Source organism: Peromyscus leucopus, chromosome 2, assembly GCF_004664715.2.
Source record: "Peromyscus leucopus breed LL Stock chromosome 2, UCI_PerLeu_2.1, whole genome shotgun sequence".
NCBI classification, from domain to species: Eukaryota; Metazoa; Chordata; class Mammalia; order Rodentia; family Cricetidae; genus Peromyscus; species Peromyscus leucopus.
In genome coordinates this window covers 103,775,695-103,789,056 of record NC_051064.1, presented here as the reverse complement: position 1 = coordinate 103,789,056, position 13,362 = coordinate 103,775,695, and the positions used below count along the sequence as shown (strand labels likewise).

The window sequence follows — 13,362 nt, the reverse complement described above, 5'->3', positions numbered from 1 at the left end:
AGGGAAGGAAGGAGGGAGGGAGGGAGGGAGGGAGGGAGGGAGGGAGGAAAGAAAGAAAGAAAGAAAGAAAGAAAGAAGGGGGAGGGAAGGAAGGAAGGAAGAAAAAGAAAGAAAGAAAGAAAGAAAGAAAGAAAGAAAGAAAGAAAGAAAGAAAGAAAGAAAGAAAGAAAGAAAGAAAGAAAGAAAGAAAGAAAGAAAGAAGGAAGGAAGGAAGGCTTCTTTCCCATAACCTGCACACAGCACTGCCTTTATCACCCAGAACCCACTGGTAATTCTAACCCAGACACTACTAACCAGAGAGTGGCCTCTGTCTCAATCTTGCCTGCAGATGTGTTTGTCTTGGCCCACACTGTTTTACTATTATTATTTCAATCTGACCCAATTGCCATCATGTTAAGAAGCAAGGCTTTTCTACATTTCCTGAAAAACAACCTGATATAATGACACTAGCCTGGACAGTGTCCCCATATTGCCTCTGGGCAACCAGGATGGGAACAGTAGCTCAACCCTCCTGCGGCCCTGGCAATTCCTCACAGCTAGTGTCCCACACCTCTCCTTCTGACTGACCCACACCCAGCCCACTTCCTTCCTTCTGCCCAAGAGACCTCGGGAAACATTAGATGTGGCAACCCTGAAAGAGCCATAAATCACAATCAGGACAATTCTTTCCATTCTGTCTTGACCATCAAAGTAGGTTTAGCCTTCCTAAGAAGGGAACTCATGGAGAAGATGCTAGACACACCCCTTACTCCTGCATCTCTCGGCCCCCAATTCTGCAAGGAGGCACACAGTCACAGACTACTAAAAAAAAAAAAAAAAAAAAAAGAGGTGTGTGGAGCAGCTCTTCCTCTTTAGTCCTCAAAGGCCTCTCACTTAACAGCTTGTCTTATCCCCCGATCACTCTGGGAACAGAAGTGGGCAGATGAGGTTCACACTACATCAAAACACATGTGCCTACACTACATACCAACCACAAGAAAACAAGAAACCTCAGTCTCGCGGGAAAATGGGTCTGTAAGCAAGGGACAGAAAATGTCACTGGAGGAGACCCAGAGGTTTTTCTATTGAGAAGGCTCGTTACTGGGCCAAAGTGCCAGCTATTTCAAGTTCTATACAACAGGAAACCGAGAGAAAGAAAACACTGTTACCGAACATGCCAGATGACAATAAATGAAATTGCAATGCGATTTGAAACGTTACAAACAAAACTGCAGCATGTGGCGCTTGCTGCCTATCACCTGGGGGAAAGGAAGGGCAGGTGGAGGCAGCAGCAGAACCAGCCTGACCACCCACTAGTGGTCACCAGCTGCTTGAGCCAGAGGAGAGAGATGTGTGCGCTCTTACATTATGTCCTTTGGTTTTGCACGTTTTAAAAAAAAAGACAGCTTTGCAATAACAAGTTTAAGAGTAAATAAGTAACTACAAATTGCACATCTAGTACTTTCTTCAGAAACCCCAGAGGTTTGGCAGCACATGCTGGAGGGCTGTACGTGATACCCAAGAAACTCTGGAACAGAAGCATGGCCGCCTTGGAAACACTGTATCTGAGGATGAGATGGGCACTTGGCTCTGGAAGGAGCTATAGGCTTCTGCGTACTCAGTGTTACAGCCTCACACTGAGCAGACCTCGCCCATATTTACATATTTATATTTCTGCTTATTGAATGCTCTTCTGCAGGGCCCTTGTGCCAGTCTGGTTTTGTTGGAGTTTTGCTGTTGTTTTTTTTCTGGAAAATATATCTCCTCCTATGAACCACACGAAATGGGGAGACACTGGAGTTCAGGCTAGTTTAACAACATCTGGGAAGAGATTACACAACTAATAGGTGGCTGAGTCAAGAATGCTGCCCCCCCCCCCCCCCCCCGCCCACCATGATATCCTGAGGTCCGGCAGATTCTTAGAGTCCAAGAAGATCCACAATGAATTTCAGTCCACCTCCTTAGCAAAAGCGGAGTTTTAGAAGGCCCTCACCTAACCCACCCACTTAGGCTAAAGGAATCAACTTGGCAAGCAGCAACCAGCAACAGCACTGACATGTTATAAAGTGTGAAACCATGGCCTTCCCCTTCCCAAGCCCAACTCAAGCCAGGCTGCCAGGGAAGCTAACAAGCACCAGGCGCGAGGCCAGCCAGGGCAGGCATCAGTGTGGAGGAAGTCCAGCCAGTACTAAGACAACAGCAGTCAGCAAAAGTCATTCAATATGTTTTTCCTTGGGATCATTCTTAAGTTCAGGTTCAACTCAGAGTCACCTATAACGGTTCTGCTTTCTTCTTCTCCAAATATTCAGTTCTAGAGGGAAGTAATATACAAATTCCCCACTAAGATTTTTACACACAAACATACAAACCAATCCACATCATTTGCAAGTGTTTTTCCTCTAAAATAGTCTTTAGTACATAAAAATACATTGAAATCATTCCAAACCAGGTTATGCCTAGGATGCTACACAAACTAGGGAAAAATTTAAGCCTCACCTAAGTATGACCGACCGAATCAGCTTTTGGGTTGTAATCCAGCTCCTGAGAGGACGTCTATCACCACAGATGGGTGAGGGTGGCCAAAGAGATGAGATACCACATAGGATCTATACGGAGAGGTGGAGTCAGAGCCAGCCTTCCCATAAAAGCTGGAGCTACACCAGCTTCCTCATCCAATGCCAGCACAGAGATCAGCAATGTCTGAGGATGGCTGATCTGCTCACAGTTGAGGCCACTCCTCCCACTTCCAGGGCCAGCCTCTGTGTGCGAACATTCCACCAAAGGGGCCAAAGTAGCTAACTTCCTTGATCACCACAGGAACAGAGCAAGGCTGTTCTGTGGCCTCTCTCTCGGCTACAGCACTCCCCAGTACCTCTCAAGGCCTGTAGGCCCTGCCAACCCATCCGGATCATCCTGCTTCCTCTTGTGTCTATTTCTGTCACTTGCTTAGAGTCTAGGATAGGAGTAAGGAGTGGGGGGGGGTAGGCTTTGGTCACCTTTTATCAGCGAAGTCCAACCCAAGACCTCTCGGAGGAGAAGGTCTCTACTCGCAATTTGTTAAATTTGTTAGAGAGGTCCAAAAATGAGCAGTGGCTTGGGTGGCCCCTGCAATCTGTCTTGCTGTCCCCGGGAGCTATGATTCACTCCTTACAGCATTGCCATTTTCAATGGACACCTCTGCCGGCCCAGGCCCTCCCACTCCTGAAGTCACCGAGTCCCGGCTGCTGCTCTAATTGACGTGAAGCTCGCTCCACCTTGCACTTTGGATATTTTTTTCTGAACAGAAGCCCCTCCTCTTTCTCTCCCTGGGCCTCATACTGCATGCAGCCCTCTGACCAACCTGCTGCTGTGTCTGCCAAGTTCACAGCCCAGCATGCCCAGCTCAGCAGAACTAACACCAAGGCGGGCACACTGGCCCCAAGCCAGACCCTCGCTGTTAGGAAGCCTCAATTGTCATATAATGTTAAGTAGGCTTATAAAATACCTGGTGAAATAGCTCCCCGGGTAGAGAGGCCTTCTAACAAGCAGGCATTGGGGACTGAGCATTTTACCTGTGCAATGGTACCTCTTCTTCAAGGCCAGCGGTACTCAACCTTCCTAATGCTGCAAGCCCCAATTACAGTTCTTCGTGTTGTAGAGACCCCCCCCCATCATAAAATTATTTCCGTTGCTACTTCATAACTATAAATTTGCTACTGTTGTGAGCTATAATGTAAATATCTGTGTTTTCCAGTGGTCTTAGGTGAGCTTCTATGAAGAGGTCATTTGGAAAAAAAAACCCAAGGTTACAACTCTCAGGTTGAGAACAACTGTTTAAGACAAACTATTGGTGAAATTATGGCTACCCACTACAACAAACCCTTCAAAAGGCAATGTGGGAATATCTTCTTGTAATTCCCTAAACACCTAGCACTGAGATAAAAAACTACCACATCCATAGACATTTCTCGGCCACAGCTTCATAGTGACAGGTGTTACATCATATAGTGATGGCCTTCCTGTGTCAGGTCCCATCCAAGCCACACTGCAGGCCTTAGGAAGAAATCACCCAACTAGCATCCAGATCTCTGGGACACCCATGGGGGCCCTTTCCACCGTATGACAGACACCATGCAACCAAAGCTTGTGGCAACAAAGGATAAGCAGATACGAGTCACCCTGACACCATCCCTTTCTGCTCCCCAGACCTCAGCACGATGGCTTCAGTTCGCCGGACTCCCGAGGAGACAGTGATGAGGTTTCTGACTTTTCCCCATGATCTATGGTGTCTGCTGCCAGGGAGGCAGTATTCAGTGGCAGCTTCCCAGTAAAACTGATGAGTGTAAATCACATCCTCTAAAGAAAATGGGGGCCGTTATTTTTTTTTTTTAAAAAAAAACAACAGTTGAAAAACATCAAAACAAAAACTTGAGTAGGTAACCCCAGTTGGAAAACTTTTCCAGGAAAATCTGTCAGACAGACTGCTCTTCAGTCTTCTCTATGAGCAAGCACAAGAACCATGTCATGGGAAAGCATGGCGCTGAAAGGCTGTTTCGCCTTTGTGAGTTTCCCCGGCACAGCCTCCGGTGAGCAGGGTGGGTGTGCTGCCATTGGGGCTCCCGCAGAGCAGCGGGCCTCACCCGGGAAGCCACTTTATAATTTCTCAGAATGAAGAATTTTGGAAAATTTCAGCAGCAAAACAGCTTGAAGGTCTGGGAATTGGCCTTAAAAATTAACAGGTCTACAGATAGTTTCTCATAAAATGCCAAGGTTAAATAAAAGGAGTCAATCCCTTCATTGGGAGGAGGGGGGAGCAGACGCTCTCTTCCTGCAAAGGGACAAGGCCTTGATGTCTCAACCATTTGTGTGTGTGTGTGTGTGTGTGTGTGTGGTGTGTGTGTGTGTGTGTGTAAAGTCATGCAGCTCCACCTAACATCCACTTGGGCTATTTGTCCCCGAAGCACCGAACCCACATTCCAGAACAGAGGGCACATCATCTTCATTTTGGGCAACAGGCCCACATTCATTTCAGATTCACTGAACAAACCCCAAAGTTCACAAGCTCTGTGCTAAGAGCCAGAAATCTATCTAGCATTGGATTTATTATACATAAGTACTTCTCCCAAAGCTGGCAGTCTAGCTACATTAAAAGGACTCTTACTGCAATCTCCCCCAAGATAGCAGCAAGTACAGCCCTAGAAGAGGAATTTAAATAAAGTGAGCACCTCACTTTCAAAAGAGGAGAGAAGCCACTTTACATATTGCCAGACAAAGCCCTGTCCACAGGAGGTCCCTTTCTACAATGAGGTTGCAAAGGTGTTAGAAAGAGGCCAGTTGGGAGAGATAGAGGGCCATTTGGGCACACACACACCCCCACTGACCTGAGCTTTTTTTCCTGAAGTGTCTAAAGTGTCTCCCTACCTGAATGACAATGTGTCAGGATCAGATTTCACCTTTTGTCAAGGACCAGGGTGAGAAACTGTAAAACCACGGCTGCCAGCATCTTAGAAACAGCTAGCCTTTACCTTACAGGAAGGGGAGGGGTTGCCATCCCTTGTCCCGCCCTAGAGATGGGGTGAAGGTGGCAAAGGCCGCCTAATCCTGAAAGCAGAACCTCAAATTGCCACACATGAAACCCCTTGTGCTAAAAGGGGATCCTCTGTGGGAAAACACAATTCTGTGTGGGTCTAAATTAATGCACTCACCAGTGCAAAGCAAATCTGGAAGTCTTTCATTGCCTCCGAAAAGCCCTTCAACTCCTAGGTCAGGGAGTCAGGAACCAGAAAATGCACATGGAAGAAATGAAAACTGAGCCTGAATCTAAACAAGGTGATAGGAAGTAATCGAAAGATGCACTTCAAAACAGTAGCTGTTATCGTGGAAATAAAGAAAACCTCCCTCCGTTACATGCCAGGCCCGGGTTTCTGCAAATAAGTGAAAATGTACCACTCCTAGCAGAGCTATCAGACCACCTTAGAAAAGCTAGCGTGGAGGAGACCTATGGAACTTGCTTTAAGCAAACTGCAACAACCTCTTAGGAGGCCTGGGTGGGAGTAGGGTTTAAAAAGAAAGAAGCCGGCAGAAACCTGAATCCCAAAGAGAAGCAAAACACCTCGCCGGTGGGTGGTGGAGTGGTCACTCTAGGTTTCGAAATCAGAAACCTATTGAGACCACATTCTTAAAAACTTCGGTCTTTCGAAGACCAATTCCGGTCACCATGATTGCAGACATGCAAGGTCTAGAGAACTAGGCTGTTTCGTCGGTTTCGTACTCCGGATGGCATCTCATCAGTTCTTAATTGAGTGGGCCTTCTTCGCCAAGATGAGAATAACGGCGCGATAGGATCTCCAGGTGGTTGCTGTCTAGCAATTTTTACAACTGTGGGTTTTTAGTAGCATCGTCAGAAATTCTTATCAGCCGAAGGCAATTAATCTACAACCCTGGAAAGGCCGAAGCGGTAAACACTGGGAAAAATGGAAACCCTATTCACCTTGTCCTTCCTCCTCCCAGCAAAGGTACACACAATCCACAAATTTGCACAGCGGACTGCACGCGACTGAGGGCCGCAAGAGTGGAAAGCAACAAAAAGAGTCCCCACAGAGACTGGAGCGGGGGATCCTCCAGGCCAGCCCGTCCCCTCCCCCAAAGCGGCGGGCAGGGAGAGCAAGCCCCGGCTGCTCGGCAGCCCGGACCCCGGCAGTCCTGCGGCCCGGCGGACACTCTACCTTCCCTCCCTCTCCCACCCGTGTGCCAAGGTTCTCCAGGACGCCGGGAGGTTTCAAGGGGGAGGATTAGGGAGCCTTGGAGAATGCCTGGAGTCAGGCGGGACGCGCTGCCTCGGGATGGGGACACAAAGAGGGAAAGGGAGTTTGCAGGAGTGACGGATGAAAACAAATCTGCAAAGGAAGACAGTGCAAGCTGGGGAAGGAGATGAGGATAGAGAGGAGAATCCCTAGCAAACATAATGGGGCCGGGGCCAAGGAGAGGGGGGGCTGTGCTAGGGAAAGTGGGTGAGGGGCAAAGGTTCTGCAAAGGAGGGCAGCGCCAGATGAGTACATGGGACAGACAGGATTCGATGTGGAGGAGTCTGCAGGAGACGAGGGGTCCCGTAGCCTGCAAGAGCGCTCAGTGCAATGCCCTGGGGGCTCTGTGCATCGGGAGAGCACTGCAAGAGGGGCGACGCTGAGAGAGGGTCGCTTACCTGCATGGTGACCACCCCTAGCTCCTCGGCCGCCAGCCTCCGCATCTGGCTCGCCAGCACTTGCGCCTCGTCCAGGATGGAGAAGTCGGCGTCGGCCACGGCGCCCAGGATCCAGCATGCCACTAGGCAGAGCAGCCAGAGGGGCGGCCGCGGCGCCCCAGGCCAGCCAGGGCAGCGGGGACAGCGGCGAACCAGAGCGGCTGGCCTCACGGTCTCCTCTTCCTTGGGCTCGCGGGCCATGCCGCCTCCGGCCACTCCCCGCCGACCGGCTCCGGGCGCTGGCCGAGGGAGGCGCAGCCCGCCAAACTTTCCTGTCTCCTGCGCTCCCGGCTCCGCGGCGCGGCGGCGGTGGCTGGCAAACTTAGGGGGCGCCCGGCTGCAGCGCGGGCGCGCGGGCGGCCACCATCGCCCGGCGGCGGCGGCTCCGAGACCGCGGCGCCCGCAGGCCGGGGCGGCTGAGAGCACGGGCGGAGCAGCGCTGCCTTCGCTTCCCCGAGTCCCGGCGCAGCCGGAGACGGCGGCAGCGTCACCAGTGCTAGCGCGGCGGCGCGGCTGGGGCGGTCTCCCGGCGAGGAAGGCGAGGGAGGTTTAAAAGATCCGAGTGAAAGAAGAGAAAGGAAAGAAAGCGGTGAGGGAAAGGGAGGTGTCTGGTGCCACCACGCTGCGCTCTGGCTCCGTACACTTCCCGGCTCCGCGGCTGCCGCGGCTGCGGTGATTTATGGAAAGAGGAGGGAGGCGGGGAAAGTCCCGCGCTCGCCCCTCCTCTCCCTCGCTTGCACGGGGCGACGCCCTGGGACGCTGGGGATCCGGGACGTTGGGGACCTCGCTTCCACAGGACCCTCCTGGCCTGGGAAGGACACTACTGGGACCTTCTCATGGCTGACCAGGCGACCTTTCCCCGCTCTCCCCGCCCTGGCCCACTCAGGGGGATCTCGGGACCCACGCGTTACAGGTTCCACCCACCCACCTCCCAAAGTCCCTTTTAAGTTCGAGAACTCTGGCGTTTTGCCTGACAGAGATCTGGGAAGGAGGCAACTGCCGTTGGAGCCTCAACTCCCCTGCCTCGATGTTATTAGTAACAATAGCTCGCCCTCGTGGGCGCAGCGGACTTGGTTTGTAAGCAGCTATTGTGGGCCCAGCACTGTACTCTGAGGTCTACGTTCAGTGTGTGTGGCTCATTATCCTTTAATCCCAGGACGTCCCTAGGAGGTAGTATCTTACTACCGAATTTTTAGGTAACCAACACTGAGGAGTTGCAACAAATGGCTGAAGGTCACCCAGAGATGGGCGATGACCCAGAGTTTAAACACAAGCATTACTTTCAGGCCTTTGCACTGGATTCTGCCTGTCTCTCTATGGAAAGCCATCTGACTCCATTACAAGCAAAAATGAAAACGAGAAGAAAGCTGAAGCGGAGTCCATAGCACCCAGCTGCTCTCCTAAGCATGGGTAGGCTCGGCTAACTTTCCTGTTCGCTCCAGACTCCTGGATCAGGCTCTCTGAGAACCACCATATGGAAACGAGTGGGTGGCATTGTGTGTGCTGGAGGGTGGATCCAAGTGTCTGTGTGTAAAGCATCCATTCTCTTTTCCACAGACTATGAAATTGCTCCTTCTAGGGATCTAGGAATTAGGGCCATGGGTAGGCAGATGTGGTGGTTTAAATGAGAATGCCGCGCCCCCTCCTGCCCCCATACTCACATGTTTGAATACTTACTTGGTCCCCAATTGATGTGACTGGAAAAGATTAGGAGGTATGGCCTTGTTGGATGAGGTAAAGCCATTCCCAATTAGCTCTCCCTGCTTCATGCTTGTGTCTCAAGATGTGAGCTCTCAGCTACTGCTCCAGCAACATGCCTGCCAATTGTCATGTTCCCCATCATGATGGTCAGCACCCCCAAATTAAACGTTTTCTTTTATAAGTTGTCTTGTCTTGGTCGTGGTGTCTTCTCACAGCAATGGAAAAGCAGCAGATGGCAGGGTATAGGACTTGCCTAGGACTAACTACCAGAAGCAATGCTGGGAAAGAAACCGCATTCAGTGTTTGTTTTACTTGATAGTAACGTCTTCCAGTTTCTCTTTGGTTATAAGAACTCAGTATTGCCAGGCGGTGGTGGCACACACCTTTAATCCCAGCACTCGGGAGGCAGAGCCAGGCGGATCTCTGTGAGTTTGAGGCCAGCCTGGTCTGCAGAGCGAGATCCAGGACAGGCACCAAAACTACACAGAGAAACCCTGACTCAAAACAAAACAAAAAAAAACAAAAAAACAAAAAAACAAACAAAAAAAAAAAACAAGAAGAAGAAGAAGAAGAAGAAGAAGAAGAAGAAGAAGAAGAAGAAGAAGAAGAAGAACTCAGTATTAAGAACTGACCTTCTAGGATAAAGAGAGAACTCAGTCAGTAAAATGCCTACTAGGTGCAAGTGTGAGGACCCGAGTCTAGATCCCCAGTACCCAAGGAAAAACCAAGCATCCTGGTGTTTCTCCAGAACCAGGTGTAGGGTGAGGAGATGGCAGAGAGTGGTGGACCGAGCATAGCCAAGCTGAACTCTGGGCTCAGTGAGAGACCCTGTCACAAAAAATTAAGTGAAGAGTGATTGAGGACAACACCCAAGGTCAACTTCTAGTGTCCTCTGCCTCCTTCTACCACCTCCCTCAGGCACAAGAATACATGTGTGTGCAATTTCATTCAGATGCGTCCCTTTGGCCCATATTACCTCACTGGGATCAAGTCCCTAATTCTAAATTCCCCAGTTTGTATGGTTTCTGTCATTTTAGCATATGTTTTCATTATGTGGCCCTTGTGATAGTCTCCTCCCAGTCTTGGCAGGACAGTCTTTAATTGTGATATTTAGGATGTTTGTTTTACTAGGATGGGCTTCTCAAATGTAGAATCCTGTCGCCTCTCTACCATCTGCATAGTATGTCCTGGGAGAAGGGGTCCAGAGGCTGTGTGTTTTAAACTGTTGTTGCATCGTGGGATATGCACCTTGCACTCATGTTCCTGTAAGTCGTAGGTACCACCAGCACTAGCTACAAGGAAGCTACTGAGAGGACGACGACGCTTGAATCCTAGAGTTCTAACATTTAGCTCAGTAGGTTCTAAACATGCAGGAAAGAGCCTGAGACCAGTCTTATCTAACCAATGGGGGAACCCAATAGTTATTTGCTCAAGGTAAAAATGTTTTTAAAAAGTTTTAGAGGGCAGTGTGCACCCCTGGCCTCAGGTCTTCACACAACAAATCTGTCTCTAAACTCATGATTTGATGTCAGAGAGAACATGTACACGCACTGTCTTAGGAACGTTGCTAGTTCTGCAGTAAACTCCACACACCAAAGCAATCTGAGGAGGAGAGGATTTATTGGGCTTACATATCCCAAGTCACAGTTCACTGCGGTAAACCAAGGAAGGAACCGGGAGGCAGGAACTGAAGCAGAAGCCTTAAGGTGAGGTTGCTCCCCTTGATTGCTTCCCATGGCTTGCTCAGTTTGCTTTTTTTGGGGGAGAGGGGTTTGAGACAGGGTTTCTCTGTGTCACCTTGGCTGTCCTAGAACTCATTCTGTAGGCCAGGCTAGCCTCAGACTCACAGAGATCACTTGCTTCTGCCTCCCAAGGGCTGGGATTAAAGGGGTGTGCCACTACAGCCTGGTTTGTTTGTTTGTTTATTTATTTATTTATTCATTCATTTATCTATCTATTTATCTATCTATCTATCTATCTATCTATTTATTTATTTATTTAATGTGCATTGATGTTTGACATGGGTGTCAGGTCCCTAGAACTGGAGTTACAAACAGTTGTGACCTGCCACATGGGTGCTAGGAATTGAACCCTGGTTCTCTGAAAGAGCAGTCAGTGCTTTTAACTTCTGGGCCATCTCTCCAGCCCTTAGTTTGCTTTTTTAGATACTCTAGGATTACCTGCCAAGGGGTAGTCCATCTCCTTCCATGTCAATCATTAATCAAAGAAATGCCCCCATAGACTTGTCTACAGGCCAATCTGATGAAGGCATTTTGCCTCTAAGATTTTTTTTTTCCAATTAAGATTTCTTCTTCCCCGGTATGTCTAGGTTTGTGACAAGTTGGCAAACAAAACTAAACCAAAAACAAACCAGTACACATACATATTGATCAACGTGTATGAATGCTTTCAGTCTATATTGGCGAAGCCATCTGTGTATTGATCCCACGTCAGCATTAAAAATGGTTTTCTGATAAGGCGACTAATTAGAACAAGATAGGCAGGTGACATCAAGGTAGCCAGTCAATAACATCTGTAGCAAAATGTTTGCTGCAACAAATCTTTGTCCTCAAATATTTTATGACAATAGGCCAGGAGGGGAGCCAGGTGTGGTGGCACATGCCTTTAATTCTAGCACTCCAGGAGCAGAGGCTACAGGATTGCTGCACATGACAGGGATCTGCATAGCGAGACCTTGCATCAAAACGACTACAACAGCAGCAATAATGGTGGTGTGTGTGTGTGTGTGTGGCACCATCATTCCCATTACACACACACACACACACACACACACACATCAGGAAATACAGACATATGTATGTGTGTATATATGCTTATAAATAAACAGACATGTGACACTATAGATTATAGATATGCATCTCTGTACCTTTTTATATGTGTATATTTAGTCATATAATATATATGTGTATTATATATGTGTGTGTATATGTATAACATGCATGAATACACAGCTATATATATCAAGTGTGGACCAAAACATGTCCCCATTTTTTGGATTTTGGATTCCAAGAGCCATTTTTTACTACATGAGTCATCTATGCAAAGCACAGCGTCTCTTAGCCCCTGTTTCTGTATCTTCACAGTGTGAACTGTACTACCCAGGGTTTTTGCGGTCAGGTACATGTGGTCCTTAGCATAGCCCATACTAGATGAGAGGGAGGAAATATCATGAGGAAGCTCAGAAAGGCAACCAGAAAGAAGCATGAGGGGAAGGTACAGACTCTGTGTCCTGCTGGATTACCACCCAAATCCAAATGAACATGACTTCAAGACATTGTTTCCGATTTGGGGGAGATGTTCTTCCTTTTGTCCTGATGTAACACTAAGGCTCAAAGCCCAATCATCCGATCTGTACAAAGATACTAATAGCTCTGGAGCTATTTGAAATAATAATAATAATATTAATAATTAATAATAATAAAAGATGAGAAGATCATACCTGTTTGGAGAACATAGGTCACCATGGAATTTGTCTGGTGGCCTTATCCCCTCTCCAGAGTGTCTCAGTAGTGTTTGCTTATCACCAGTTGGAAACTGGGTCACCACCTCTCCAGGAGCTACAGTACACAACATGCAGCTTCATGCATGACCATCTGCAAACATTTTCTCTTATTGTTTCTTCAAGTGTGGATGATTTGCCACCACCTGCTAGGGACGGTAACTGTCTTGTTCACTGTCACAGAGCCCAGCATAGTTTCACACACAGAGTCAAGCCCCAGGAAATGTTATACATATTGGCCCCCTCCCCAAAAATGGAAGGCATATTAGAAAAGGCTATGGGATGGGGGAAGGCAGGAATGTGGCTGAGTTGGTATAGTAGTTGCCCAACATACCAGAAGCTCTGGGTTCAAGCCCAGCACCACATAAACTGGGCATGGGGGCACATGCCTGTGACCCCAACCTTTGGGAGGTAGAAGCAGGATGATCAGAGGTTCAAGATCACCCTTAAATATGTGATTTCTAGCCCAGCCTAGGCTGGACAAAACCCTGCCTCAAAATGAATAAAAGGAAGGAAAGAAGAAAGGAGTGAAGGAACAAGGGAGGGAGGGAGGGCCAGGCCATGGACCCTAACTGTGCAAGAAGTGTCACCGACAGTTTTGTCCTTAGTCTGATGGAGACAGAACCAGAAGTTCTCATCCAACCGGCCACTCATCTTTACTTGGGAGGTGCAAGGCCACTTCAGTGATGACAGGCTACTTCATGGAACTCACTGGCCAAGAGGCTCCCCACCAAAGGCCTCTGCTGAACTATCATGGGAAGCGCTTGTTCAGATTTTCACAAACCTGATGTGGCATCTCCAAGTCACCATGAGTCCCCTTTGCACGTGCTGAGGTTCCCGTGAGGCCTTCACATTCACAACGATACCTGACCACAACCACACCGAGTGGCAAACTTGGGAAGCTCAGGGAAACAGAACTGAGTCCCCCAGAAGAGAAATGAAT

The 13,362-nt window shown here is 48.7% G+C and overlaps 1 protein-coding gene across 1 annotated transcript in view; it reads right to left on the bottom strand.

Annotated features, from left to right (window-relative positions):
- Cachd1 (cache domain containing 1) overlaps nucleotides 1–7,643 on the bottom strand; it is a 223,825-nt gene extending 216,182 nt beyond the window's left edge. Inside the window, exon 1 of the mRNA XM_028870244.2 lies at nucleotides 7,160–7,643. Coding sequence (XP_028726077.1) covers nucleotides 7,160–7,399 — 240 coding nt within the window. The 5' untranslated portion in view covers nucleotides 7,400–7,643. The remainder of the gene's footprint in view (nucleotides 1–7,159) is intronic.
- Between the last annotated feature and the right edge of the window lie 5,719 nt (nucleotides 7,644–13,362).